At 40.0% G+C, this 27,975-nt stretch overlaps 1 protein-coding gene across 1 annotated transcript; it reads left to right on the forward strand.

Annotated features, from left to right (window-relative positions):
• Positions 1 to 45: 45 nt before the first annotated feature.
• grm2a (glutamate receptor, metabotropic 2a) lies at positions 46 to 27,951 on the forward strand. Its single transcript, XM_063911075.1, has 6 exons — positions 46 to 819; positions 10,257 to 10,998; positions 20,040 to 20,877; positions 22,116 to 23,179; positions 26,639 to 26,816; positions 27,560 to 27,951. The coding sequence occupies exons 2-6, from the start codon at positions 10,471 to 10,473 to the stop codon at positions 27,631 to 27,633; spliced, it is 2,682 nt and encodes an 893-aa protein (XP_063767145.1). The 5' UTR covers positions 46 to 819; positions 10,257 to 10,470; the 3' UTR covers positions 27,634 to 27,951.
• The last annotated feature ends 24 nt before the right edge of the window (positions 27,952 to 27,975 follow it).

Below are 27,975 nucleotides of genomic sequence, written 5' to 3' on the forward strand. Positions count from 1 at the left end.
GCGCATCGCTGTGCCATCTGGGACTGACCTCACACTCTCTCGTGCCGTGTCACAACTTGTTTGCGGATCCCAAATAACATTCCCAACGCTGAAGATGAGCGGTCTCCTAAGCATCTTTATTTTAATACGGTATACCCCCTCCTGACTGCTTGAACAAATAGGGAGCGACTGGTAAAGAGTCTCCACATCCGATCCAACATCTTACAAACTAGAACAAAGCGGCTGAGAGATTTCTATCTGTTTCGATCTGAATTACATAATGCACATTTGCGAGGAGAGAGAATCCAGGACTGTTTATGCTAAAAGCAAAGCGCCTTTGTTCAGGTGTCTAAAGCTTCTGAGTTGAGGCTCTCACAGGTTTCTGGCTCATCTGCGGCTACATCATTTTTGACAATAGCTACTGTTTGCAGTTTCTGAAGATTTTGCACTGCTACACAACAGGTAGAATTTATTCGAATTTTCCTCGAATTTCCCGAGTACTAAAACTGATAATCGTTCTGTCCGTTAAGTGGGCGTGAGTGCATTTGTTTAGGAAATGTGACTTTTGAACGTAGAATCAGACCTCCAGGTATCCGGACAGACTCGTTTTTTTCTCAGAACCACGGATAGCTCCTAACACTCGGCTCAGCTGCACGCGGTTCAAACTTCAGGCAGCTTCGCTCTCGACTCCTTCATTCATTCATTCATTCATCTCCACTGTAGTTTACATGCATGCTTGTTTAAAGCTTAACAACTCAACAGTGCTGCACAGGATATGCATTGGGTTTTCACTATCCATTCCTCCCACGGCAGCGCTGGAAACTGAAGAACCCTGTTCAGGTAAGACATGTTGACTGTGTTTGTCTCGACAGTTTTGTGCTTTTAATGCCTGCAGGTGCATTTTTTTTTTTTTTACTTCTACGTGCTGGTTTTTAGAGAATTAAATATAATGTAATCAGGTTTGAGGAGATGACCTCGCCTTTTATCTTTATAGTGTACATCACTAAACTACATTGTGTAATCTTGAAGCAAAGGTAATGGAGGAATACATTTAGAGCGTGATGTTATTTACTGTCAATGTGATAATTGTTGTAATTGACACTTTTCCAAGTGTTTACCAAAAAATCAGCACATTAGACCTAAATCTTGCATCTCTTGCTACAGCAATGTCTTTTCACTGCAAAATCCTCTACATGTGCGAGGCTGCACACAACAAACACCAGTTCTCCGGTGTTGGTCATTTGGCAAATCTCCTTGTTTGAAAGTGCAATAGATTACCTAGAAGGCTAACTTAAAAGCCAAAAACGTAATAAATTGGTTTGTGAGCTGCAGGGTGCTGTAGAGAACAAGATGATTGTGTTGTCGTTTGGTTTCTATTGTTCGGGGTAATTTCTTAATAGTTTGACCCTGCTGAAAAATGTATGAAAATCTATTATTTTTGTATTTTATAGAATTATACAAATTGATAACACAAATACATACAGATGAACATGATGCTATTGCATATTAACACAAGAACAGGGAGATAGTGCCTCTGTGGCTATAAATGGAGTGTAATACGTTAATTATCATGTCATCAGGAGTTTAAAATACATTTCTATACACACTAGGAATATAAAGGAACACCTCAAGGCGCAAAGATTTCGAGGCTGTGTCGCTAATCCTGGACAAAGTCATTAAGGGGAAACAAAATGTACTGTGGATGCCTCCTCCAGTCCCAGGGGCATCTGTGCTGCATGTTCAGCAGATAAAAACACAATAGAAACCCCCTCATAATGCAGTTCATCCGCCGTGTTATAGTCACACAGAGAGAAAGTGTTAAAATAAACATTATACATGCATTTATGTTATTTCTTTACACTATAACATAAGCATGTCGACATGTCCTTCTGTACGATTTACAATCTGAAATAATGTTTTAGCCTGGCGCTCACAGCTGAAACTGTTGATTACAGTAAATTATTCAGGTCACTGAAGAAGACTAAGCTCTACTGCAATCATCGGAATCCAGAAACTAAAAAATAACAAGTTGGGAGAGGTTGACGTGTGCTCCCTCCACAGCTCAGTCCTGATTGCAGTATTTCTAACCTGTTACTCTACACTTGATGCTAAGAGGGCTCATTGCCAGTGTTACATGCGGACAGGGGTTGCTGTTAATTACTTTGGGTGCTGGATACGTTTTAGAACTAACAAAGCAAAATTATACGCATTAAACGCAAAAAGAAACAACAAATGAATCATTGCGTTTGGAAAGGTGCTTCATTTGGGCTGTATTAGCAACCAGCTATACCTGTGATTAAAACCCGGTAAGATGCATCACTCCGTTCCTATCAATAAGGGCGCTTAATAGCTTACTATTCCTTATGGTCTTGTACTTCCTAAGACATGTGCAGGTGCAATATATCTGGATATCTGCCAGTACCTTATCACATAAAGCCTGGTCTATACAGTACACCTGCGACTCATAACATCTGTTTAGTATTTAATGTCTCTCTACACCACTGCCAATGTAGGTGTTTATTTATGCGTTTATAGATGTGGTACATCTTTACTTTAATGTTAACAAGAGACAGTTGTGTGGCTGTTATGTGAAAGGCAAATATATAGTGAAAATGGAAGATAGAAAAATGATTCAAAATGAAAGAAAACTCGAATGTGAATGTTTTCAGACAAAATAAATAAAAACATAAGCATTAAGTGAGTTAACAAAGTCTGCTAACCATTCACCAAAAAAGCAGTCCTGACAAAAATCATGCATTTAACTAAATCACACACTACTACTCAAGTATAACCATTTCAGCCTGGACTTACTCAAAAGAAAGCATAAAAGCTTACAATTAATTAATGATGTGCGTATGACTCAGATTAAAATGAACTGCTGCACTGCCCACCAATGACTCATTCCTACTTTACATGTTTTTATGTATGTGTGAGAGTTTCCAGTTGAGTCCTTTCAGCTGCATCAATAACTTTAAGTTTGACTATTGGTAAACACTTTTTAATTTATTTTGTATGAAACTCTTAGGTCTATCTCTTAGGTGGCACTCCAATGAGCTGTTTGTCAAAGCTGTAAGGACAGAAACAGGACATTTTCCTGTCTTTGGCATTGCCACCTCTGTTATCCATATTTACATCGAGAAGTATCCATATTTAAAACCACTTAGAAAATAAACTTTACAGATAATTTTGCCCTTAGTTAAGAACAATATGGCACACATGTCTCTCTGTGAGTCAAATATGTGGTGTCCTTATCCTCAATAGATTTGTGACCTGCCAAGTCAGTGGAGCCAAAGTGCAAGAGTTTCTTGAATCATCAAAGTGGCGGGAGCTTAACTGTGCTAAAATGAGTACTGTTTGTTAGAGTTAGTGTATTGTTTTTAAACTGGCATTGATTTATCAAGGCTATAGTTGCCCACCCTTCTGTTCCCCACAGGTTAATGCTGTCAGTTCTGTCAGCACTGTTTTGCTATGTTCACACTACAAGCAACAAAATCAGACGTGGCCAGCTACAGAGTCACCAGGTCACCGCTGAATTGTCTCTTAAGCACTCATTAAAGTAGTTGTACATATCGTTAGCAGTAGCAATATGATTTTCTTCCATTTTTTACCAGGAACGATTGTGAGGAGGGAGAGGGGGCTGGAGATGGTTAAAATAAAAACATATTATTGGTTGACTCTTTTCTTTGTTATTAGAGAGCTGAAATAGTTGAGTCCTGCCCAACTTTGATTTGTAGTGCGTCATGCTGCAGACCAGCTACATGTGTCGGTGTTAGTTCATAGCTTCAGTCTCTCGACTTATTGAAAAGACATGTAGCCTCATTGTTGATCACTCATAGTGTGAATGCAGCACTAACATTTGAAGCACCATTGCTGCTAGCCATATCCATGCTGAGAGCTTTGTGCAAGCGATCCTGCCCCGGACCCTTAATCATAGATATGCCCTGAATGCCATATGTTGCCCCTTTAATATAAAGCTATATCTTCAGTAAGCCCTTGTTGGCTGTATGTAGTGAGCAGATAAATTGGAGTTATTTCTCCAGGGTGATCTTGCCTCAGCCTAAGGCCTGAAAATACTTTTCTCCTGACCCCTTAAGTGACTCCCAATGGGAAAAAACTCAAGCTCTTTTTTTTTTAAATCAGCATTCTTGTGAAAAGTCATTGCTGTGGTATTTTATCTTTATCTCTTATTTCCTCAAGTTAGAGTTACTGTTTAATATATGATTAAAAAACAAAAAATATATCACAATTATTACACCCCCGCAGTTGTGATAAAGAAAATCAACTAAGTGACTTAATTGTTTATTAAGAATTGAATACATTATTTAATGTTTTACAGAAACACTTTGGATTTCCTAGGGCTTTTAAGAAAACACCCTCGGCTTTTGTTTTTTTAAATTGCAAAAGCCTCTCAATCCATCAACAGCAGTGTTCAGTCAGAAGTTCACAAATGTGTTTTCGTTGATAGTGGATAGGTGAATAAAAATGAGATAATATTTGAAAAGGCATTAGAAAGGCTCTGTGAAGTAGAGGTAGAAATAGCAATGTGTAATCGTGCGCGGTGTTTTTCCCTCACATCACGACTCACTCTAACTTTAGTTTTGAAAAGGCTAGAACTCATTTAAGAGAGATTAAAACATCTTTCTTTTACAAATCCTCACAACTCTAGGATATTGTAATGTTTCCTTATGTAAATGATGCAATTTAAAACCATAGAAAACCAAAATGTGAGCTGTCATCTCAATATCTTTAATTCTCTCACTAACGACTGTCATAAGTCCAGGAATAACACTTGCAATGATTTTACCAAAAACTCTGGTGTTTCAGGCCACTCTATTTTTACAGTGTGGTGTGAGGATGAATAATTCAAGGATTCAATAAAAACCTCTGAAAGAAAACCAGCAGACATCCATCATGGTGTTTTAGCCAATCATAGGCGTTTCAGTAATGATCTCGGGGAGACAAAGAGGGAGGATGAATGTTTGATGAATGAGGCAGAATGAGGCTCCTGGGAGGCGAGGGGACCGGTGAACAAATGCAAGGGATTCCCTTTTTACAGGTGGAGGGAGGGGGGCGGGGCTGTTTTTAAACCAGAAGCATGAAAAGCATACATAAAATGGATGAGGTGGATTATATGTGGGATTATATAGTTTGTTTTCCATATGTTAACAATCTTTACCGATTTTGTGACAGTCAACATGTCCAGCGATGCAGCAGGCTGCCACATTGATTTGTGTCGTCCTAATTGCTGCTTCTCAAAAATGCCATGAGATTTACTTCACCAATATCGAAACCTCTAAGACCTCATCGGTCTTTAATTGCTACTTGTATAAATAACCTTATCAGAAAAGGTCAGCGGCTTTGTTTAGAGGAGATATTTCATTGTTTTACTGATGTAACTTCAGTGCGTATTATCGATCCAGTCAACCTTTCTTGCATCATTAACTCAATTAAAATGTATACTTGTTGTTCATAGAGAAAATCCGTGTAAGAGTTCCTGTAAATATTCCTGTTGTACAGACAAGTCCACTCTTGAAAGTGAGGATTTGTTTGCTTTTGTTCTAATCACCACTCTCTCTTCATGTCCTAGTTTCGAAAAATGTAATGCAGATGAAAACTGTAGGAATTTTATTTAGTGTAAAATGTCTGAAAATGACGAAAAACTAAATGTCAAAAGTCTCTGTAGTTATTTTCTGCACGGAAGAGCGATAAATATATATTTCAGACTTAAAAAAAAGGTTTATTAATTCGTATAACGTTTTGAAACTGCTGTATTATCAAACAATTCTCAAAAGGACTAAATTGTGCACTTGATGGGGACTTTTCTAGCCGGTTGTTAATATTTGCACTTGTTGGTTCTGTAGTAAATATTTACTGCATCAGAACAGTGTCTGGAGATAAGCCCAAAACTGACGGTGCACATGTTCAAATCAAGCCATCTTTATTTAAACTACTTTTATTCATCCATAATAACATGCTACACAATGTGCTTTACATGAAAACAACGTTCATGTTCATGGTAACTCTGTCACCAGGGAATTGCTTGCTGGATAGTTTTATGTGGTTTATAACACAGAAATACACGATGTCAGGCAAACGCAGTAAAAACCTGTAAGTAGGAGGATAGTTGGTTTTGGTCTTATCCTGGGATTTGATGAACATGTGAAAAACACAGAGTTTCAGCAGCCTTATCCTTTAATATTTCTCAATATTTAATAGCAAACTATCATAGATGTTTATTTGTCACAGGTGTTTCTGGAGTTTGAGCTTAATGCATTGTTTGTGCTCGGTAATTTGTGTGTAAGTGTGTGGGCACTTTTCAGCCTCCTTTCCCATTAGCGGACCATTTTCAGTCTTCTTCCCCCACACACGTCCGTTCTCTTTGTCAGCTGGAAATGTGATTTTAGGGAAGCCTGACTCCCATTACCTCTGCTTCCTCTTAGCCAGCCTCCAAGTCATTCCACAGGGGATCTCCAACCTGCTCACCAGGCCCAGGGCTGCATATACTGTAGACGACCTCCACTGTTCAACACTTGCTAACGCCTGGGGGGATATTACAATATTAATGCCGCACTCCACTCCTGGGGCAAATGAGTGTCATAAAAAAAATCAGCCTGTATAGCATCTTTCTCAAACCCTACCCTTATCGCTCTTTTCGGAGCTGCCCACACTCCTCTTATTCTTCTTCTTGCCCTGTCACATCTGCTATCTGTTTTTGTATTATTTTTTCCGCACACACCCCCTCCTCCCATTCCTTCACACAGTCTGGTTTGAAGTGTGTGAGAAGCTGGCAGGCTTTACGCTCTTGAATTAAAAAGGCCATCTGGTGAAGAGGGAAATAGAGAAGGTTGCATAGGAGGAGAGAGGAAAAAGGAGAGGCATAGTTTTTCTTTGAAGTTAACGTGTAGACAGAATCCTGGGTGGGATATTACATCTAAAGTCTAAATAGTGCAAGTAGCATCTGTCATTAATGCATTTTCCCACAACATTTTTTACGCATAGCTCTGATCAAATATTTGAGGTAGAAACAGATCTGACATGACGTTAAAAATATTTATGTTTTCTTTTTAAACCCACAGCAGCCATAACAAATTATAACCAGGTATGTGTGCCTCATACATATATTTAATGATTAACTCAACACTTAAGGTTACATTATTTGCTTTCATGCACATAGATGATAGATTGACATCCTTCTTATACTGTAACTGTGCAGCAGATGTAAAGACAGCATCAGCATCATTTAGATTAACTCAGCATTACTGGTAAGAAAGGATCTCTGTCCAAAGGTTCCAAAACCAGCAAACTAAAGATGTGCTATTTTGTTTGTTAATCTACATGAAAATAGAGTAAGCATAAGCATGCTTTTTAAATGTCCTACTATTGCAGGGAGTGGAGTTTATAATAAAACATCCAAAATTAACCAAAGATGAACCTTCACAAACAAACTGTTGTGGCTTTATAAGTACCGCACTTTGAGAAAATGATATCAAATAAAGACATATGGAGATCACCAGTCTTTATGCTTTTAACTTTGCATTTCAGTTATTATGTCTAAAGATTTTCCAAAAGGGATGTTTACTCTATCAGTTTGGATATCTGACTGCAGTGAACAAAAGCTCAGAGAGAGAAATAGAGTCCTCTGGTGAGATGCAGGTCTCCTGCTGAATGCAGGACGGGGGGGAGGGACTGACAACGTGTCAGCCAGAAATCCTTTTGTCACCATTCTCTCTGGAGGCTTTGTGCTTAAGTGCTTTACTAGTGTTATTGGCAGCTTTTTTTTCACTGCAGAATTATATTAAAGATAAACACATTTAGTCCAGCTTACAGCTCAGACTTGTTGTTTATTTGGCCATTTGGCATTTACTGCTTGTGCGCCAATGTTTCCCACGCTGCAGAGCCACTGTCCAACTAGGATAAACTCAGGAACATAAAACTTTCTTGTAGTACACAATTTTAATCCCTTATTTTTCTTTGAGTGAGGGAAGTACTATGACTTTGCCCATATGTGCAGGCTGTTACAATGGACTTTCACTTGTTGACAAGCTGCTGAGGGAGCAAAAGGAAATCCACACACTTATTTTGTGTGGGAGATAAAGTACCCACGTTTCACTGTTGGTTCATCAAATGTAATACATGCCACATATTATTTATGTTTAAAAGACTGCAGTGTTTGCACCGGACGCACCTCTAAGGCAGTCAAGCATTAGCGGTGTGAAACAGAGGCTTGCGTCCTTCAGATATTGTTCTTTTTGAGACGTGTTGAAAAGAGGGAATACAAAAGGAGAGAAGCTGTGACTGGAGTCGGATGAGTTTGCTCAGTTCACCGCGCAGGTTTCCCTGTTCTCCCAAAGGACCAAGCACCATGCATGGTCAGACTGGCCCACTTGTCTTGGTCCGTCTTCCACTTCCTCTTCACCCTCTCTATCTACTGGGAAGTTTCCATGGAAACAACAGGAGAGAGAGAGAGAGAGAGAGAGAGAGAGAGAGAGAGAGAGAGAGAGAGAGAGAGAGAGAGAGAGAGAGAGAGAGAGAGAGAGAGAGAGAGAGAGAGAGAGAGAGGTCTGCAGTCTGACTCCTGTTGGGAGCTGTACATTGTTTTAATAGGTAAACCAGTACTTTGGAAGAGCAAGGAAGTGATATGAACATTAATACCCGCCTGCTCTGGTTTAATAATCTATCATTAATACAGTTAATTACTGCTTGTCAGGTTAACTTGACTTGTTGTATCAGTGGATATTAGACAGATCATTCTGGCTCAATAATTTACTCCGATAAACTTCTCCCATACTCAACACTCTGCTTAATTAAGCCTTTGGGATTTGTGGGGACTGACACCAGGACTGAGCGGGAGCCCTGCGTCTCTTCTGTTGAAATCCATGCATGATCTGCATCAGCGTGCAGTGTCTCTTAAATCAGGACGTGACTTTGCATAGTACTGATGCTATATTTATCACAATTCTGACCTACTATTTCACTTTAAAGCAAAAGACATCTCCGTGGTAGAAGTTCAGACATAAATTTAGAGAATTTGTAAAAACAGCTTTGCCATTTTGGATTTATGTGTGTATTTCAATCATTTATAGTTTGACATATTTATTTTATAGATTGCAATTACAGCAGAACATATTCACAGCTCCCTAAAGTGTGATTTCTGGCATGCTGTGGTAATTTGCAGCCTCATTTTCTTTCTTCTATAGTATCTATCCAGCAAATCCATTTTTTTAGCTGACCCAAGGGTCTTAACTGCCAGATATACATGACAAAAGTACCTACTTTATTTATTTCAAACACAAAAATGATACAAAATGCTTTTATATTCTAAGGAAAAGAGAAGCTCCACTCTAAATACTGACACCCAAAATGTGCTGTTTGTCTCAGCATGAGTCACATCTGTTTAACTTACATGTTTTTTTTTAGCTAGGAGTGAGAGGCTCACAATATTTTGAAGTTGCATCTCACTTTGCATTGAGAAAAATGATTTACCACATGAGACAGAGGGACAAATGAATAAGTTAATGTAGCTCTATACAATCACAGTTAGTCAACATTAGTATGCTTGAGATGCATTTCAATACTTAATCTCTTTTGATTTGCATGTGGATTTTGCTTTTGTTGTGCATAAATCGTCTTTTTTTTAAATTGCGTGAGTAGTTAATGTGATTTGACAAACAATCCTTCAGGACATGATTTGGTATCTCTGCAGACTTTCGGTGTAGAGGAGCATGTGCACATGTGATTTTAAAAGAGTTGTACAATCGTCTGCCTCAGAAGAGAAGTAACTTGAGGTCGGACAGACAATGAAACAGAAGGACAAAAGGGGTTTAAAAATAAAAATGAAACCTCTTATATTGAAGGCTTGACCGTATGTTCTTTGAAAACATTAGAAAACCATTTGAAGGATGGTTCTGTTGCCCTCAGTGAACTCTGCTCGATGGTGAACTCATGGGAAGGGATCATGTTTTTGACAAGTTAACGCTAATTGTGTAAAAGCACTTTTGGTGGCTGCTATAGTAACTTTTATAGTGGTTATTTTTTCTGTCCTGTAAATCACATCAATTATCAATCAAATCAGATTATATAAATATGACTCACTTGTGCAGATCATAATAATAATAATAATAATTTTAATTTATTTAGCGCCTTTCTAGGTACCTAAGGTCACTTTCCATGTCAAATATCCAATGGGACACTGGCAGACAAAAGTGTGTGTGAAACAAAGAGATCATTGTACTCCATCTCAAAGGCTGTGAATGAATTTCTCTGTGTTTGATCTGCAGGCTTTAATCTACAAAAACTCTGAGGAGGAGGAGAAGGACGAAGAGGATGGGGCTGATGCTGTAAATGGCCTCTGTCAGAATAAAAACTCTGGTGCTGTGAGATCTGGTTCTCCTGCGCCTCACTGTTCTTTTCTCCAGAGCCTCCGTCATCAAAAGCCAACCAGATACTCACCAGAACCATAAGCAGGACAGTGACCTTGTCTTGTCCAGGGATATGTCATCAGGGAAATCCCCTGTGTTAGGGGTGCGCCCTGTGCCCCGACCCCACTGGCTTTCCCACCTCAGCCTGCTGTGCTTATATGTGTCTCTATTGGCCCAGGCCGCCCAGGGCTTGCCTGTGGTGGGTTATACCACTGACTCCAAGAGGGAGATCACATTGGACGGGGATTTGATGATTGGCGGGCTGTTCCCTGTGCACCAGAAGGGTGAGGGAGCAGAGGACTGTGGGAAGATCAATGCTCAGAGAGGGATCCAGAGATTGGAGGCCATGCTGCTGGCACTGGATGAAATCAACAAGGATGACCGCATCCTGCCTGGAATCAAACTGGGAGCTCATATATTGGACACTTGCTCTAAAGACACCTACGCTCTCGAGCAGTCTCTGGAGTTTGTCAGGGCCTCCCTCACCAAAGTGGATGACAGTGAGTACACATGCCCCGACGGCTCCTATGCCATCCATGATGACGTACCTCTGGCCATATCCGGGGTCATAGGAGGCTCCTACAGTGATGTCTCCATTCAGGTAGGAATTAATTAAATCAGACACACTGAGTGAAAGATATTGTATGTGCAGTAGAATATTTAAGCTTCAGTTTACTGTTGAAGATTACATTTGTTTTATGCCATGAAAGACCTGGTTTAAAGGGACTTATATTTTGTCAGGTAATTACAAAATGTGTATTTAACTATCAGCTAATACAGGTTTGAGATGGAGAGAGAGAGAGTATGAGAGGGAGTGTGATGGATGGTAACATAACTGTCCATTTAGACTTAAGTACCATGTGCAATTACCCCTTGCGAGATGTTAACACAGGGACTTAATGAGTATCAGTTCCGCGAGGAGGATCTGTTTACCTGTATGCCCATATGCTTGCCTGATCTAATTTAGAAGATCTCTTTCTCTTTCCCGGTAACTCACACTTCGGCAGTGATCCTGTCAGAGGCAGACGTGGTACAGATGTTGTGCTCGGGACAGGCTGACAGGATGACTAGTGACGGCATGATTTCTCTCAGCAGCAGTGCTCCTTTAGGCTCACTCACGCTGATGTGATGAAAGCTCTGCTAATTGGGTCTCCAAATCTTCAGCTGTGATGCGGCTGCCACATCAGTATAATTTCAAATCATTGTGAAAAGAGATGGGTGTGTCACGTGAAACTGAGATTGGTAAATTCCCAGAAATATACATGCCTTAAAGCATTAACTTGAACTCATCATCCTGGCTCAGTCAGCCAGGGGAACGTCCTCTCGCTGTCTCTGCTGAAGAGTATGGTTCACCTCACTCGAGACATGCAGCTTCGTGTTCGAGATATCTGCTTGTATGAAGACAGAAACACACTTCTGCCCATCGAGAAATAATAATTGGCTTCAGATAATTGATAAACCATAGACAGAGGGAGAGCGCTGTTAGCAGCTTTTCCCAGTGGGTGATTCAGGACAATGGACAAGTGGTGGCATCCTTCCATACATTTAGTAAGGATTTGTAGAAAACAGAGCAGAAGACATGTCAGCACTCGGATGCCAACAGTATAAATATTAAAGGGCTGCTTCAGTGTCTATCTGCTACTGCCATACACATCTTTCACAAGGTGGTGCTTGAAAAACCTGTTCATATTTTTGAATTAATTTTCAAGCAGTTTTGAAAACAAATCGATAACAATGTATTTTATATGAATGATTTAATGCTACTATTAACAGTATGTTAGGTTTAATATTCCCGTGTTATGCTGGAAATCTGCAAACATCTCTGTTTTTTCTGCCCCAAGATAAATGTTTTGGTCTCCCTGCTGACAAAACACAATGCCAACGTACAGTACAGTGCCATGAAACATTACACTGTTAGAGAGCAACTAGGAAACAAGAGGAGGGATTGGGAGGACCTATATTAAGATTCCTGGAGAAAAGGACAGTTTGGAAATAAAAGATTTGATAAACGAGCTGTAATTTTACTGAAACCCTGCATCTGGGGCTCCTCAGAGATTGCCCTTGTGTTGTGGTAATTTATGGATGTACTATTGTAAGCCTGAGGTCTGAGGTCTGAGGTCTGAGGTCTGCCCTAGCCCCTCACTGAATCTTCCTCATCAGTAAGAGTGCACCACAGGACACAGTTCCCTCACCATTAATAATCTTCTATATTATAATGCAGTTGGGTTGTAAGGTTTGCTAGCTCTTAGCTGGTTGGTGACCAGCTAATCATTGAAGACGAATAGAGTCATAGTGCCTGGAACTGTTCATCACTGTCTTTCCTTTAAATAAATTATTTCCTTGCATCAATAATTTGTCCCCTAGATATTTTAAAGATCTGCTGTGTTGGATGTGCACTTTTTTTTTTTTTTTTTAAAGAAGCCGAGGTGCAAATTTAGTTTTGGGGAAATGCTGTTACAGAAAGATGTCAATATGGGACAAGGTGTGGCATTTCTGTGCTGCCGCTGAATGTTACTTTACGATCTCCAGATAATGTTTTCTGTCCTTTAGCTGCCTGCTCGGTGCATAATCTATAGCCAGTCAGACCTTTGGGTGAACCAGCCTGGCTGTGTGAAAGTCTTCCATGTTTGCCCTTCTGCAGACGTGTGTATTTCACCCCGAAGGCATGGCAGTTACTGGACAACTAACAATGTTAGTTGAAAGACCCTTATTGCCATGGTGACATGGTGTAACATGGTGAACTAACAGGTGGTGAGAACGCAGAGTGCTGTCTAAATCTGTCACAATTAAGCAGTGTGTTGCTCTGCTGCTGGTGTTGTGGTGTGACAATTGCAGATAAGGGGGGCGGATTTGGCGGCAGGCCTATAGCCGTGCTGGCGTTACATGGGCACAGATTGAGTAAAGTGTGGAGGCGAAGTTCTATGACGCTTTCACAAGCTAGGTCCTGTCCTGCCCATCTGTGGTTGCTGCTGGACTGTCTGGTGATTTGGCAGGGGTGTGCCCGCGCACAGAGGATGTAGAGGGATCGAACAAGAGATCATGTTTCACAGAAACTCTGACACAGTGACAGGCAGATATCATCATGGGGGGGGGGGGTGGTGAGCCACAAACCATTTTACAATAAAAGCCTGCATCTTAAACAGTCACAGGGAGGTCTGTGATGCCATCTGGACAGTTTAAATGAATGTACTTGTAGAAATATTCATGCAATTGAAGTGTTTAGCCTTGAACATCTTCCCTGTGGTCTATCTACACAGTTGGTAATCAGTGCAAAGAGTGTAATGACCTTGCAATGACATGTTCAGTACATCCAGCATCTCTCTTCATGTGTGAAGAGCTGCAGCAACTACAGCATACATGTTAACCTTAAGGTTGTTGCATACTGAAAGCAATCTTTAATCAAAAACAATCCTCAGAACACTGTTGGACTGCATTGAATATTAGATTTTTTTCTGGATGCAGCTGCATTATAGGGAGAAAATCACCCTTGTTACTCCTCATTGTCCTAAAGGTGTCGGTTAATCAGAGATGATATATGATATTTTCCACAATTACAGTGCAGGAACAACTAGCCTCGGGGCTGGCTGCTCATTAATACATGGCAAGGACTCCACTTTTGTTACCCCGACGGCTGTCTTTGCTGCTGAATATGACTCACTTGTAAGAGAGCATCCCAGAGGAAAAACATCATAATCACCAGGGCGCATTAGTGAAACAACACCTCTGGAATGTCAAACACTCAAATGCTCACAAAATAACTATTCTCAGTCATGAAACACGGATAGAGGACATTTCTGTAACCCGTCTGATTAATCAATATAAAACAACCTACTCCTGTCTTTCCGAGCAGCACACAGAGATCGCCGTCTGGAATGGAAACCTGCCTTATTCCAGGGTATTTGGATGAAGTTACTATAGTTTAAAGGTACCTTGTGAATTAATTGGAATATTTTGTTGAGATGGGGTCATATTCAGTGACAAATGAGACACACTCGCAAGGATGCATGCTGGAAAGTAAAAAGATTGATTCTGATATGAACACAGTTGCTTGACATTTGCAGACTAAACTGTGTGAGCTGAATAATAACGGAAATGTATGGGCTTTCAGAGAGATCAAGAATCTCATCTTTTATCCCCCACAAACAACCCTATTTATAGAATTGTCTTCATCTGCAGGTAGACAGTGCCAAATTCTGAAGCACATATGAGTCATAGAAAGGATTTAAACATGGATACACACATGACAGAATTCATGCCAGAGAGAACAATAATGATGAAACATATCAGTAAAGCCATGCAGTGAAAATGCATTATTCATTGGTAAAAGTAAGTAACGTGCTCCTGAAAGCGTAAATAATTCACATGTGATTGGATTATTCAGCGGTTTGGTAGAAGCCACTGGTTGTGCAGATGAAATACATATCATGACCATTGTGCAGTTATTAGATATGAATGACAGCATGGGGTAGAGTAAACTGATCCCCAATTTGGGTTGTCTGTTTTTTTGATTTTTAGTTGAAACATGTTGTTTACTAGTTTAAGATATAATCTAATCTATTAATGTAACATGTTTCCTTCAGGTTCCTTTATATTATGTCTGTGATGTTCGTATGACAAAGGGAACTGATAAAAAGATGATAATGCATACTGAGCAGCAGAGAAAATGAACGAGATGAATGCAGGTGGACGACAAAGCTGAGTTACTGACATTGTAAATGAAAGGAAGTACATCTATAGCTTAACATGTGGTGTGGTCTGAATGGTTGCATGGCTGCAGGCTTTGAAAGAGGACTGCAGCATAAAGGAGATTCATATTATCCAGCAGGATGAGGGGGCAGGACCTGATCAAAAAACATCCTTGCTCTAGGTATCCAACAGTTTGTATTTTCACCCTGTTAAAGCCGTTGCCAGGCAACTAAATCATAAGAAATAAACTAATAATGATCCACGGCATACTACACTATGCATGGACTCACTATGCCGCATGTATGTGTTTGAATGTGTGTTTTAGGGCACTGCAGTGGGCTGTATGTGTGATACTGAGTGAGCTAAGGACTGCTGCGCTGGGAATACAGTGTTATTGCTGTAGAAGCACACTGAGACAGTCTTCTGGGAGGAGCAGATGGGCTTTTCATGTAGAAAAAAAATCATGACATCTCTACAAAGTAGGCCTGATATTTCCTGGACCAGGACACTCACTGAGTCTCTTATGTACTCTGCTCCTGTATACCTTTAGGTCTGTTATTTGACTATCGCCCCAACTCTGCCTCTTCTTCCTTTCTTTCTTTCTTTCTTTCTTTCTTTCTTTCTTTCTTTCTTTCTTTCTTTCTTTCTTTCTTTTCTTTCTTTTCTTTCTTTCTTTCTTTCTTCTTTCTTTCTTTCTTTCTTTCTTTCTTCTCCCTTTCTTTCTTCTTTCTTTCTTTCTTCTTTCTTTCTTTCTTTCTTTCTTTCTTTCTTTTCTTTCTTTCTTTCTTTCTTTTTAAAATTAAACATTTGGAAGTCTTTAGGATATATAAAGAGCTTTTATCTTTATGTGTTATACAACTGTATTTTGACATTTCACATGGCAGCAGAATTGTGCTAGCACATGGTGTTGGCTGTGCCTCTGGGTATCTGTATAAAAACAGTATACGACAGCTGAAAAGAACATCCTGTTACTCGGTGTCTCTGTGTCAAATGCAGCTACCGGGTCCTGTTTGCTCTCATTGCTTGAAATGAAACCACCCTCACAGTAATCTGCTCAGTAACCGACCCTGTAGTGCAAAGCCACAAAAGGGCACTTCTTAATTTTCATAATTAAATAAGATGCTGTCTGATGCAGGATGATCCCTGAAGCTGAATGGGTGGGATTGTAAGCCCTGCTGTGCTGCTAATGGTAACTCCTTATTAGATACCTGCAGTTTAGTCTTATGAAATCACCAAAATTATAAAGAATCCTCAATTTGTATCCCTCTTGTCCTATTTGGTCTGAATGAAAATAAGCAATGCCTTTTGGTTTATTCTAGTACGGCAAACACACAACATTTGTTACAGGTTTTTTCTTTCAGGTGGAATAATTGATATCGGACATGCGTGTCAAATAGTCTGATCGCCTTATGTACCTATATTGTAAGACATAATGACTAAATTACATAGAACGAATGTCAACTAGACTGTTTACCTCTTTAATCTCCAGTGTACACACATGCATATTTGCATACATTTACTGTACAGCTGAAACAGGAACGCATGATGATGGAATGAGAATGAAATACAAAATGACATCAAGATATTTCATTAAGATCAGTTTTTCAATTTGTTATTAATATGTAACAATATGTTCCTTTCAATGAAGGAGGTTCACAAATATAGAAACACACTCTCACAGCCTTCTTAAAATTGCAGCTACAGGCAGGAAGACACAACCCCCTCCAAGCGCAAATCGCTGAGCGAGAATGTCCGCAGGATGTAAACTTGACACAAAAACCCCTTAAAGCATTGCGCATCTCCCTCCCTTTTAGCTCAGCTTGCCTGGTGTCATGGAATTAAGTCCTCAAGCTCTTCTTGTCTACTCCTCTTGTCCTCTATTATCCTTAGCTCCAGGACTCTTGTACCTCTTTTGAACCCATACAGTTGAGATTCTGGAAGAGGATCCTTGTGCAGTTGTAACTAGTTAGCCTGTGGGCCTGAGGTGGAGGTGCATCACAAAACAAGTTCATATAGAATAATAGGAGGTGGAAAAGAGGAACATTGTCACTGTCTATCCCTAACTCCACAATGCTCCATTTATGACACCAACATATCTACTAAAGTTAAATGACTCCAGAATAGTAATACTGTTTAATATTATTTTTTTCTTAACAAATACTATGGTCTCTACACGTGTGTCAGTCATAGGCCCTGGCAGGTGGAAGGGTCTTGGCTTTTCATATAAGCCATGTGAACATCTATATAATGATTTCCAATAAGCCCATTGTATTGGTGACACGTCTGGCATGGTGCTTTATAACCTCCATAAACCACATGTAAGTGGATTACTAAACTGGCATTCAGCTGCCTTAATACGCTGCAGTTCTATTACTCATTCACAACCGCAAGCAGAGCCAAATTGCAGAAAAATGTACATTTCTTTTTTTACTTTTATACCTGTGTGGAGAAAATGATCACATTAACACAACTATGCCTGGCATCTCCCTTTGTCCCGTTCCTTCTGCTTTAAATGTTTAATGCAAACCTCAACTTAAACGTGAAACTGCTAATATACAGTTTTTGTGTTCTGTGCCTTCTTTATCTATAAAGACTCAAAGCTCAGATATGGGTAAGAACTTCATCTTAAGAATTGAGTGTAGTCTTACTGGCCTGGTTTCAAATCCCTGCAGAACCTCCTGTACCTTTTCCTACAGGAGCCCGCCCAGCATTTCTAACTTGTCTTTGTATTTCAACATACCAACAGGAACCAGAGTGTGTCCACACAAAAAATTCTACCATAGCAAATACAAGAAGTTGTTACAGTAAATTATTTATTTAATTGCACACATATTTCACTCTTACATGACCATTACATTTTATTGGTTAGATAGAAAGGTATTTCTTGTAATGGTTTGTAGTGATCACTGCTTCTTAAAAATCCTCCTTTTTATTCTCTGAATAAATGCTGAAGTAGCCTAAGAGATCAAAGAAAACATGTTTGCAAGAAGAACTCAGGAATTTCTATTTAGCGCATAAAAATCATAAATATATTTTGAGGACATCTTGCTTCTAGATTTGATAAAACTTTTGTCAATAAAATGATTAATATTCCGAACCTTTCTACTAATATAATGTCCTCAATTAGCAGGTGTTTTTATGAATGGAGAGAACTCATGTGTGGACTGGAATTAAAGTTGTTGAATGCTTATATGTGACATATCTGTGAGTCTTGAAAGCAACACACAACTCAAATCCAATAAAGCCAAAAAAAAGTATACAACGCAAGCACATTTTTTGTTGTGGAAGGTTTTCGATTGTGAGGGAATTTTAATGAAAACCCTTGTGAGAACTATTGGTTTGGCCCTTTTTTTAATATAGGATTGGGTGTGAGGTTTTTTATTTTCCGTCTGAGAGATGAGCGCACGGCCGCCAGCTGTCTCACCACATGGTCAAAAAGGCTGTCAAGGCGGTTTAAGGAGGTGTACAATGTTATGTAAAAATGTGATTATTAGCTTGTCTGACTAATCTGATCCTCCAGATGACCTGCAAAAAAAGCAGCTTTTGCTCTGATATGAAATGCTCATTCTTAAGATTTTTTCATTTTGTTCAACATCACTTCTCTATGACTTTGTTTGGGTGCTGGTGAAAAATCAAGTCCAGTCGCTCCTGATTGTGCTGTTGAATCTCTTTTTCCTGAGAATGTTCTCTCATTAATTCCAATAAATCTAGTGGTCTGGAAATCACTGCCATTGGCTCATTTAATATGCATCTCTCTGATCCTGCAGAATAACAAAGATCCTATGATTAATATCCATTGAGGCACATCACACTAGATTTGTTGCGATGTCTCAGTGTACTGCCCTCTCTTTGAGCGAGGATACATACTAATCAAGAAGAGCCTGTTTACTGAGTTTAACTCTACCTTACTTTTCTCCTAGAGCATTTGGTTTGTATTTGTCATATATTTGGTATTCCCTTTTCAAATCAAATGCTTTGGTAATTGTTGTGACAGCTTTGTATTTTTCATCCTGGCTGCCAAAAGAGCCTATTTAAATAGCCAAATGTGGGTCACATTATAGTGAACATCTTATATCAAATTGTACAGGATGAGTGTCTTTTAATCGGGATTAAATTAAAGTAGTTTTTGTCCTGCCCCCATAATGTAGTTATTCAATATAGGACTGATAAAATAAATTCAGCGGGAATTAATGTATATATCGAGAGTTTCCTCTTTTACTTTCTCAGGAATGATTCATTGGCATTCAAGATGCTGTGCCATGACTTAGGGAGCTGGTGTGAGAGTCGGCATTAAAGTCAACCAGATTTTGACTGATCAGATGGGCTCCCCTTAGGCTTCCACAAAAATGCCTGAAGCAAAAGCTAGGCAGTAACTGCTTCTGCACACTGTGCGCAGTGTCACAACACTGCCAAAACTTAGAAAACCTAGTTTCAAGACCCTTTGATACCTACTGCCCTTTCATTTCCCATTCCCTGCCCTCAACCCATCTCTGTCTCTCCCTGTGTACTCCTCTGTCTTCTCCACAGCAGAGCAATAACTTGCAATTGTTTACAGCAATAAAAAAAGAAAAAGAAAAAGGTCCACTGTCAATCCCATAGTTGTTAAATGCAGAAACGTGTCCCTCAGTCAGCAGGAGAGTTAAAGTTGTGAAAGACCCAGCAGGGATCCTGTGAAGAAATTAGAGACTGGAGTGAGCTAATTGCATCTGCAGGGGAAACATTTTGTTGTGTTTTTTTATTTTATTTTTATAATGAGCAATTAGAAATATGGCCCCAGTTGGCAGGGGTATGTTTTCTATGTAAAGTGTTATGAGTTGATGAGCAATTTGCAAAGTAACATATCATAATAGTCTGCCTGTTCATCTGTACTAACAGCACCCAATTAAGGTTTTTTTGTATTATGTGAAGTCTGATTTCGGAAACAAACATAATCATAGTGTCCTTCCCTCATTTCAGGTGGCCAACCTGCTGCGCCTCTTCCAAATCCCTCAGATCAGCTATGCCTCCACCAGTGCCAAGCTCAGCGACAAGACCCGCTATGACTTCTTTGCCCGAACCGTGCCCCCTGACTTCTACCAGGCCAAGGCCATGGCAGAGATCCTGCGTTACTTCAACTGGACGTATGTATCCACCGTGGCATCAGAAGGTGACTATGGTGAGACTGGCATTGACGCCTTCCAGCAGGAGGCTCGTGCCCGCCAGATCTGCATTGCCACGTCGGCCAAGGTGAGCCGCTCCATGAGCCGCTGGAGCTACGAGAATGTGATCCGCTCCCTGCAGCAGAAGTCCAATGCCAAGGTGGTGATCCTGTTCACACGCAGCGAGGACGCCCGCGAGCTCTTGGTGGCAGCCAACCGCATGAACGTCAGCTTCACCTGGGTGGCCAGTGATGGCTGGGGAGCACAGGAGAGTGTGGTGAGGGGCAGTGAAGCTGTTGCCGACGGGGCGTTCACCATCGAGCTGGCTTCCTATGGCATCCCCCAGTTCAATGACTACTTCACTGCCCTGCACCCGTACAACAACACCAGGAATCCCTGGTTCAGAGAGTTTTGGGAAAACCAGTTCCAATGCAGCCTCCATGACCTTGGCTGTGGGAAGCACTCACTCAGCGAGACACCGTTTCAGCCAGAATCCAAGATCATGTTCGTAGTGAATGCTGTCTATGCAATGGCTACTGCCTTACATAACATGAGGCAGGCCTTGTGCCCCAACTCCACCAAGGTGTGTGAGGCTCTTAAACCTGGCAACGGCAGGAAGTTTTACAGGGACTACATTCTCAAGGTCAAGTTTGAAGGTGAGTGAAATCTTAATGAACTACTGTTATTACAAAGGCGCTAACAGATATGCGGTCTTATTATGTAAAACAGATTCCTTTCTCATCAGTATTCTGTCATCTGTATGAAACTCCATTCAAACCTCAATATAAAATCACTCTGCATGAACTGGAGGCATCAGAATTATTTTATATCAATTAAGATTCAATGTACGAATTCATATAAGATGTTAAATTAGTGCAAGAATAATTTCCACATGTTTATACACTGCATCTGCGATAATATCTGTAATTATTCAATTTGCAAAGATGAAGCTATTTCCTTACCCTCGTGCCTGCAGGCTCCTTTTTTCACACATCTTTACTTACTGTTAGTTCAAAAAAGACTGATCAGAGCAGATACTGATAAGGAAACCAATCCTTGTTTCCTGTTTGTCTACACAAAGCTGCAACACAAACCTGTTATAGTATCACACATCCCAAGTGACAGACCCAACAATAATGCTCTCACTTTGGTAAATGAAACTGAGAGCATGTGATTTATGTAAAGAATGTCATTTTCATTGTTGGGAGATAGAAGAGGACCAGTGTGCCTTTATCCAGCTGTGCTTTTCTGCTCTTCACATATTTTCTGTGGAAAAAAAAAAAATACCCGAAGGGTTCTACTATCCAGAGACCATGAATTGGATGAAAGGCCTAAATTAGTCATTCCCCAAAGGCATTGCTAAACCCTAAGGAGTAAACACAGAAAAGGTGGACCGCTAACTACATGTTTAAAAATCATCAGATGTAATAGATAACATATACTTTATTATATATTATGATACTTTATATATTTGTCGTCCATCCGTCTGGAAAATCCGTCCATCTCAAATCTAGTGTTAAATCCAGGATCTTTCCATCAGCTTAAACAGATTCAAACTGTGGTGTCCATCATGTTTATTGACAATGTGCACCTGTGTCCTGTCACAATCACTGCTCCGTCTCAGTCTATGCCATGAGACAAATAAAGTGACAGCTGACATACATAATAAGCAAAGAGATAAATGTTCTATGACATTGCACTTGCAGAAACATTTACCTCAAGAGTTTATAGTACAATGTACAGCCTTGTTGCTCCAAAACGGTCGTACATTTAATAAACATTGATATTCATGCCTTGCTTTCACAGTTTGTAAATAGCAGTTGTACTTGTGATACAATGACCTTGTTATAGACACCTGTTATTTCTAACACTGATGTTTTATTTTCACCTTCAGCGCCATTTCGTCCACCAGACACAGAGAATGTGGTCCGCTTTGACACCTTTGGGGACAGTCTCGGTCGTTACAACATTTTCCACTACCACAAAGAAGATGGCAACTATGTGTACCGTAAAGTAGGCTACTGGGCTCAGAGCCTGACCCTGAACACCAGCCTGATCCCCTGGGCCAGCCAGGTTGTGCCCACTTCCCAGTGCAGTGACCCCTGCAGGAAGAACGAGGTGAAGAGTATGCAGCCTGGAGATGTGTGCTGCTGGATCTGTATCCCCTGTCAGCCCTACCAGTATTTGCAGGATGAGTTCACCTGTGCTGAGTGCAGATTTGGACAGTGGCCTCTGAGCAACCTGACAGGCTGTTATGATCTGCCTGAGGAGTACATCCGCTGGGAAGATGCCTGGGCCATTGGACCCGTCACCATTTCCTTTCTAGGGATGATGTGTACGCTCTTCGTCATTGGTCTTTTGCTTAAACACAATGAGACACCTGTGGTGAAGGCCAGTGGCCGTGAGCTCTCCTACATTCTTCTGCTGGGAGTGTTGATGTGTTATTGCATGACCTTCATCTACATAGCCAAACCATCCACGGCAGTTTGTACACTGCGTCGGCTCGGCTTAGGCACTTCATTTGCTGTGTGCTACTCAGCCCTCCTGACCAAGACCAATCGCATTGCCCGGATCTTCAGCGGGGTGAAGGATGGAGCGCAGCGGCCTCGATTTATCAGCCCGGCCTCCCAGGTTGCCATCTGCGGTGCTTTGATCTCCTGCCAGCTGGTAGTAGTGGTATTCTGGCTTCTGGTGGAGAGCCCAGGGGTGAGAAAGGAAGTAAGCCCGGAGAGGAGAGACGTGGTGACCCTTAAGTGTAACAGCAAGGACTCCAGCATGCTCCTGTCTCTCACCTACAACTGCATCCTCATTATCCTCTGCACGGTCTACGCCTTCAAGACCCGAAAATGCCCCGAGAACTTCAATGAGGCCAAGTTCATCGGGTTCACCATGTACACCACCTGCATCATCTGGCTGGCTTTCCAGCCTATTTTCTACGTTACTGCAAGTGACTACAGGGTGAGTCAAGTTAGGGTTTACATGCTTCATAAATAATCACAACATGTTTATTTTATCAATGAATCTTTTCTTTTTATTTTCCTAAATCTTTTTTTTGTTTTTGCAAAGATTGCTTTACGTTCTAGGTCTGAGCAGATATGGCAGCTAATGACTTCTTTTGGTGTTGAATTTGATTTTATATGCATGAAATCACAAATTAATGCTGGCTATTATTGATTCAGTAGTCAGTCGTGTCTGTGTTGCCTCTGGCTCTTAGGAGTATTTATTCTTTCTTATAGCATCTTTAATTCTTCATAATGAGCCTCGGATTTTCATGAGCTCCCAAAGATAAGTACTTGACCACTCTTAGTTTACTTTCAAAATTAAAACATTAATGAAGTGAGAGCAAATTATAAAATATGCATGCTTAAACCATGGAGAAGTGTAACAAGCAGCCAAATATCTTATTTTCCGTACAACCAAACCCGTAGTGGCTGAATAATTGCCATAATGTTTTGTGATCTAGGTTTTTCCTCATAACAAAACAACATAGAGTCAATGTTTGTTTTAAATTAACAAAATAGCTCTTGAAAACTCCGCTGAAGTAAAAACGTATGACAGGAAGTGATTTTATCCCTTCAGCCCCACCATTTCAATAACTCCATGTTACGCTGAATGAAGAAGGTTTGAAGCAACCCACAGAAATGCCTCTAATTGAACATTTAATCTTCCTAGTGCTTACCTACACAGTGGGTTGCCAAAGCAAAACGGAGACTGACAAGATAAACAGTGTTCAGTCCCTGACCCTGTGTGCTGAGACATACTGTACAGTGAATGGATAGAACTTCAGAGCAAAGGGTGGCCTGAGTCGTGGGCTCTTATTCCTCTGGGGTCTGAACAGCAAGCAGCGAAAGAGAGGCAGAAGGGAGAAAAAAGACAGAGGAATCCCCCGACAGAAGCGCCTCTGCAGAAACATGGATAAGGTGGGCGAGACCATGAGGACTGAACGTCCCTGTGTGTCCCTGTGCGTAGCTGTGTGGAATGGAGTGTGAAGGACTGGGATGCTGAGTCCCAGCTGTGCCCTCTGTCCTGGGACTGCAGCAAGGCTCAGAGGAACCCTTCACCAGGCCCTCCAGGCAGCGGCAGCCATTCACAGCCAGAAAGTCATCAGTTGGACGCAGAGATCCCCTTTGACCGATAAATAATTACTGAAGCAATTGACTTGGCACAGTGTCTCTAGTTTTTCACTGGCAGGGACATGTTATTAGTGCTCTGCTACTTTTTTTTACACCACCTCTCAAAATGTCGTCACAGCCTGATGCAAATAGTCAGATGAACAACAAATACATATTTGATTGTGGTATGTCATGAAATGTTAAAGCAGACTTACTACTACTGAACCATGAATAACACTTTTGATTATCCTATCAATTATTGAGGATGTTCTACACACCCTGAGGGAAAGGGCTCTCCTCACACTGTAGGCCAGCATTGGCCATTTCTTCTTGGTTTAAATCAACACCAAAGCATTTTTGTCTCTAAAATAGCAGAGAGCCCCTTAAGAGCGTTATCTCACACATACTGGAAAAAGTGCAAAAAACATCTCTTACCGTGTTTGATGAAAGAGTTCAACCAGGAAAATATCTAGAAATTGAACCAGTAGGGATCAGGTGTGATAGAATTTTTTGTTATTTTTAACAATAAATGCTCATTAACCTCACTCATGTGTTAAGGCTATTTACAGAATAACAACATTTTTCCACTGACATATCCATCAGTGAATGAATTCAAAGTCTATGTCACATGACTGGCTTGTGTGTGGTTCATACAATAAAGCTTAATATGTGCAGCACAAAGCCTAATAATAGGAAGAATCTCATCTATGCCGTGAGGTTCTCTGGAGGAATAAAGCTACCTGAAAACAGCAGACAATATTTTCTACATCCGAAGCAGCAGTACTCATATAATAAAATAATACCTGCGAAGTTATAAAAGTGAACAGAGACAAGCAGAAAACGTTGCAGTCATGCTCTACATCCTGTCCCCCACACTCAAGCAGAAAACATTTGGAGAGATACTATTGCAAAGGCAGATTCCTTGTTCTCTGCTTTTCCAAAGCAACATCTTGTGAATTATTAAAACCGCTTACCAGGTCGTTCCTATAGACTGCGGTCCCCGGTTTTATTCAAAATTGTTTCTGAATGAAGTACAGGACATTTAGGCTGTGTGCAGTTTGGTATTTCTTAGATTATTAGGTGTGAACTGTCACTTTGCCTTTTTATTTATTCCTTTTTCAATGTATGAAAATATACAGGTCAGATATACAGGAAAGAAAAAGCTGTGATCGCAGAATTTCAAAAATTAGTCAGTGCGTCAGTATTTCTACTTTATGAGGTGGCATGATGTGGCACATGGGATCTACACCACACATAAGAAAATACAGAGATAAAATCAGTAGTGTAGTTGTATTACACTTACACGGTATATCATGAACTTTAGTCAGTGATATCAAAGTTGCAAACACATCAAATATATCATTATTTCCTATACATATCTTGTTAATTAGTCCCTTTGTTTGTATCTTTTATAATCAATTGTCCAATACTATTCTAATAATTACACATTTTTTATTCTGAAAAAGTAAGAAACCCAATTCACATTTTTAAGATGATTTAACTCTATTGTGTAAATAAAAATGGGATAAGCTTACTTTGTGTCACTAAGCTTTAATCATGTTATCTTTTTGGTGTGCAAAGTAAAATGTTTGGTGCCCCCATTATTTTAATAGCAACATTAGCATTCAGAGTGAAAACAGACACCTGCTGTGGCGTGTGAAAATTGGATTGATCTGCCACACAATGCTGGGCTGTATTCTGTTATCCAGAAGAAAGAAAATATCTGCACAGAAATTGGAAATGAAGGAGCAGGCCGGTGATACATAGCAGGATGTGGGCAGGGTGCGGGGAAAAAGAGCGTGAGCAGTTGACTGACAAGCAAATAAGCAGATCACTTAACACCTCACTTTATCAGTCACAGTCTTTCCTCCTCTTTTGCACCTTACTTTGATTCAGTTCTGTCAGTTATAAAATATATATATTTCTCCTAATTTCTGAGCCCCTTCTTTATTAAAACTAATGCTTTTGTACAGCAAATTGGACTCAACCCAATGTCAATTCTACTATGATTCAGCATGAGTAGATTTAATTAAAAAAATCTGGTTGTTTCATAGTCAAATCATCTCAGTAGATCATCTAATACACTAATATCAAAAAATTGCACACAAATAAATCTATTATTAACGCTGGGACTCGAGCTGTGTGTGAATATTAATACTGTGTGAAATGAAGACTGCTTATTTTGGATCAGTTATACTGGAGGAATCCTTTTAATGTTCTAGAAATTTAGAAATATGTGTTCACTTTTTGGTTTCTTAACTCAAATCACTGAGTAATATCTGCAAATGTCCCACCTCTCCTTCAGGTGCAGACAACCACCATGTGTATCTCTGTCAGTCTGAGTGGGTCGGTGGTGCTGGGCTGCCTCTTCGCTCCCAAAGTCCACATCATCTTGTTCCAGCCACAGAAGAATGTCAGCTCTCTCAGAGTGGCCACCACCCGCTTCAGCGTCACCACTGGCCAAGGCTCCAGTTTCTCTCAAGGTACCACTTAACATTCAACAACATGATCATAGTCACTGCTAAGCTTATAGCCAAAAAGAATAAAACCATACTCAGAAGTCAACTGAAATGTAATGTTATATCATTTTCATGACTACTCTATAACTATAATAAGCAAACTTCCTTCATACTGTTTTATGAATCATGCTCGGATCAGTTGAGTCAAAGCATTTGGAAATATACCCAAGATAAAATACAGAACCTTGTTCCAGTGAAATGTAATTTCTATGGGTGGAAATGACCAGTGGCCCTGCGTTATGCAGAGTATTGTGATATATTGTTAAATATTTCGATTCATAACCTTTCTACAACTCCATTTCATTCAGTTTGACTCCATCATAGCAGCCCCATCTAGTGGACTAAAGGAGCAATTGATACCAACAAGTTTAATCTGTATTTTCAATATTTAATCAAATATTGTTTCTTGGCGTCTTTCTTTGCATTGACACAACATTACAATGCAAAGAATATCGTGATACTATATGCTGTATCTATTTGCCGCTTCACCCAACAAAAAAAAAACATAAGCTTTCAAATTATTTTTGAACATTTTCATAGAGACACATATAACTACAAGTCAACAGATTTAATATAATTGATTACTTGATTATCAACTGCTGAATAGCTTAGTGGAAGTTGAAAGGGCAAGTAGAATTTGCTATTTTCTGTATCTGTATTGTTTTTTGTAATCCTAAATAACTTCTTTTTTTTTTAATGGTTTACAGCATCAGCCTCCAATGTTGTTCCTACTGTGTGTAACGGACGAGAAGTGGTGGACTCAACAACGTCTTCCTTGTGAAGATCAACAGAGTTCCTTTGCCAAGCATTGTAAAGAGTTATATAATCACTAGTCCTGAATCAGGTGTCTCAAATATTAAAGAGGTCATACAGACGATCGTCCTGACTTTTTTGTCCTCAAAGTGCTGTGAGTACAATGTCCTGATTATTTTTATTTTGTTCTTTGACTCGTAGCAATTGAAATGAGATGCCAATAACGTCTATATATATAGCCCTTGTTTTTATTGAAGATTCTACTTGCAACAATGGAGTAAATTATAGTAAATCTGTTAAATGTAATATATACAAGACGTTTTTAATGTAGATTTTGGTGTACCAGTTTGTGCTTTCTTGTAATTTATGT

The sequence above is a fragment of the Eleginops maclovinus genome, chromosome 20 (assembly GCF_036324505.1).
Source record: "Eleginops maclovinus isolate JMC-PN-2008 ecotype Puerto Natales chromosome 20, JC_Emac_rtc_rv5, whole genome shotgun sequence".
Lineage (NCBI taxonomy): Eukaryota > Metazoa > Chordata > Actinopteri > Perciformes > Eleginopidae > Eleginops > Eleginops maclovinus.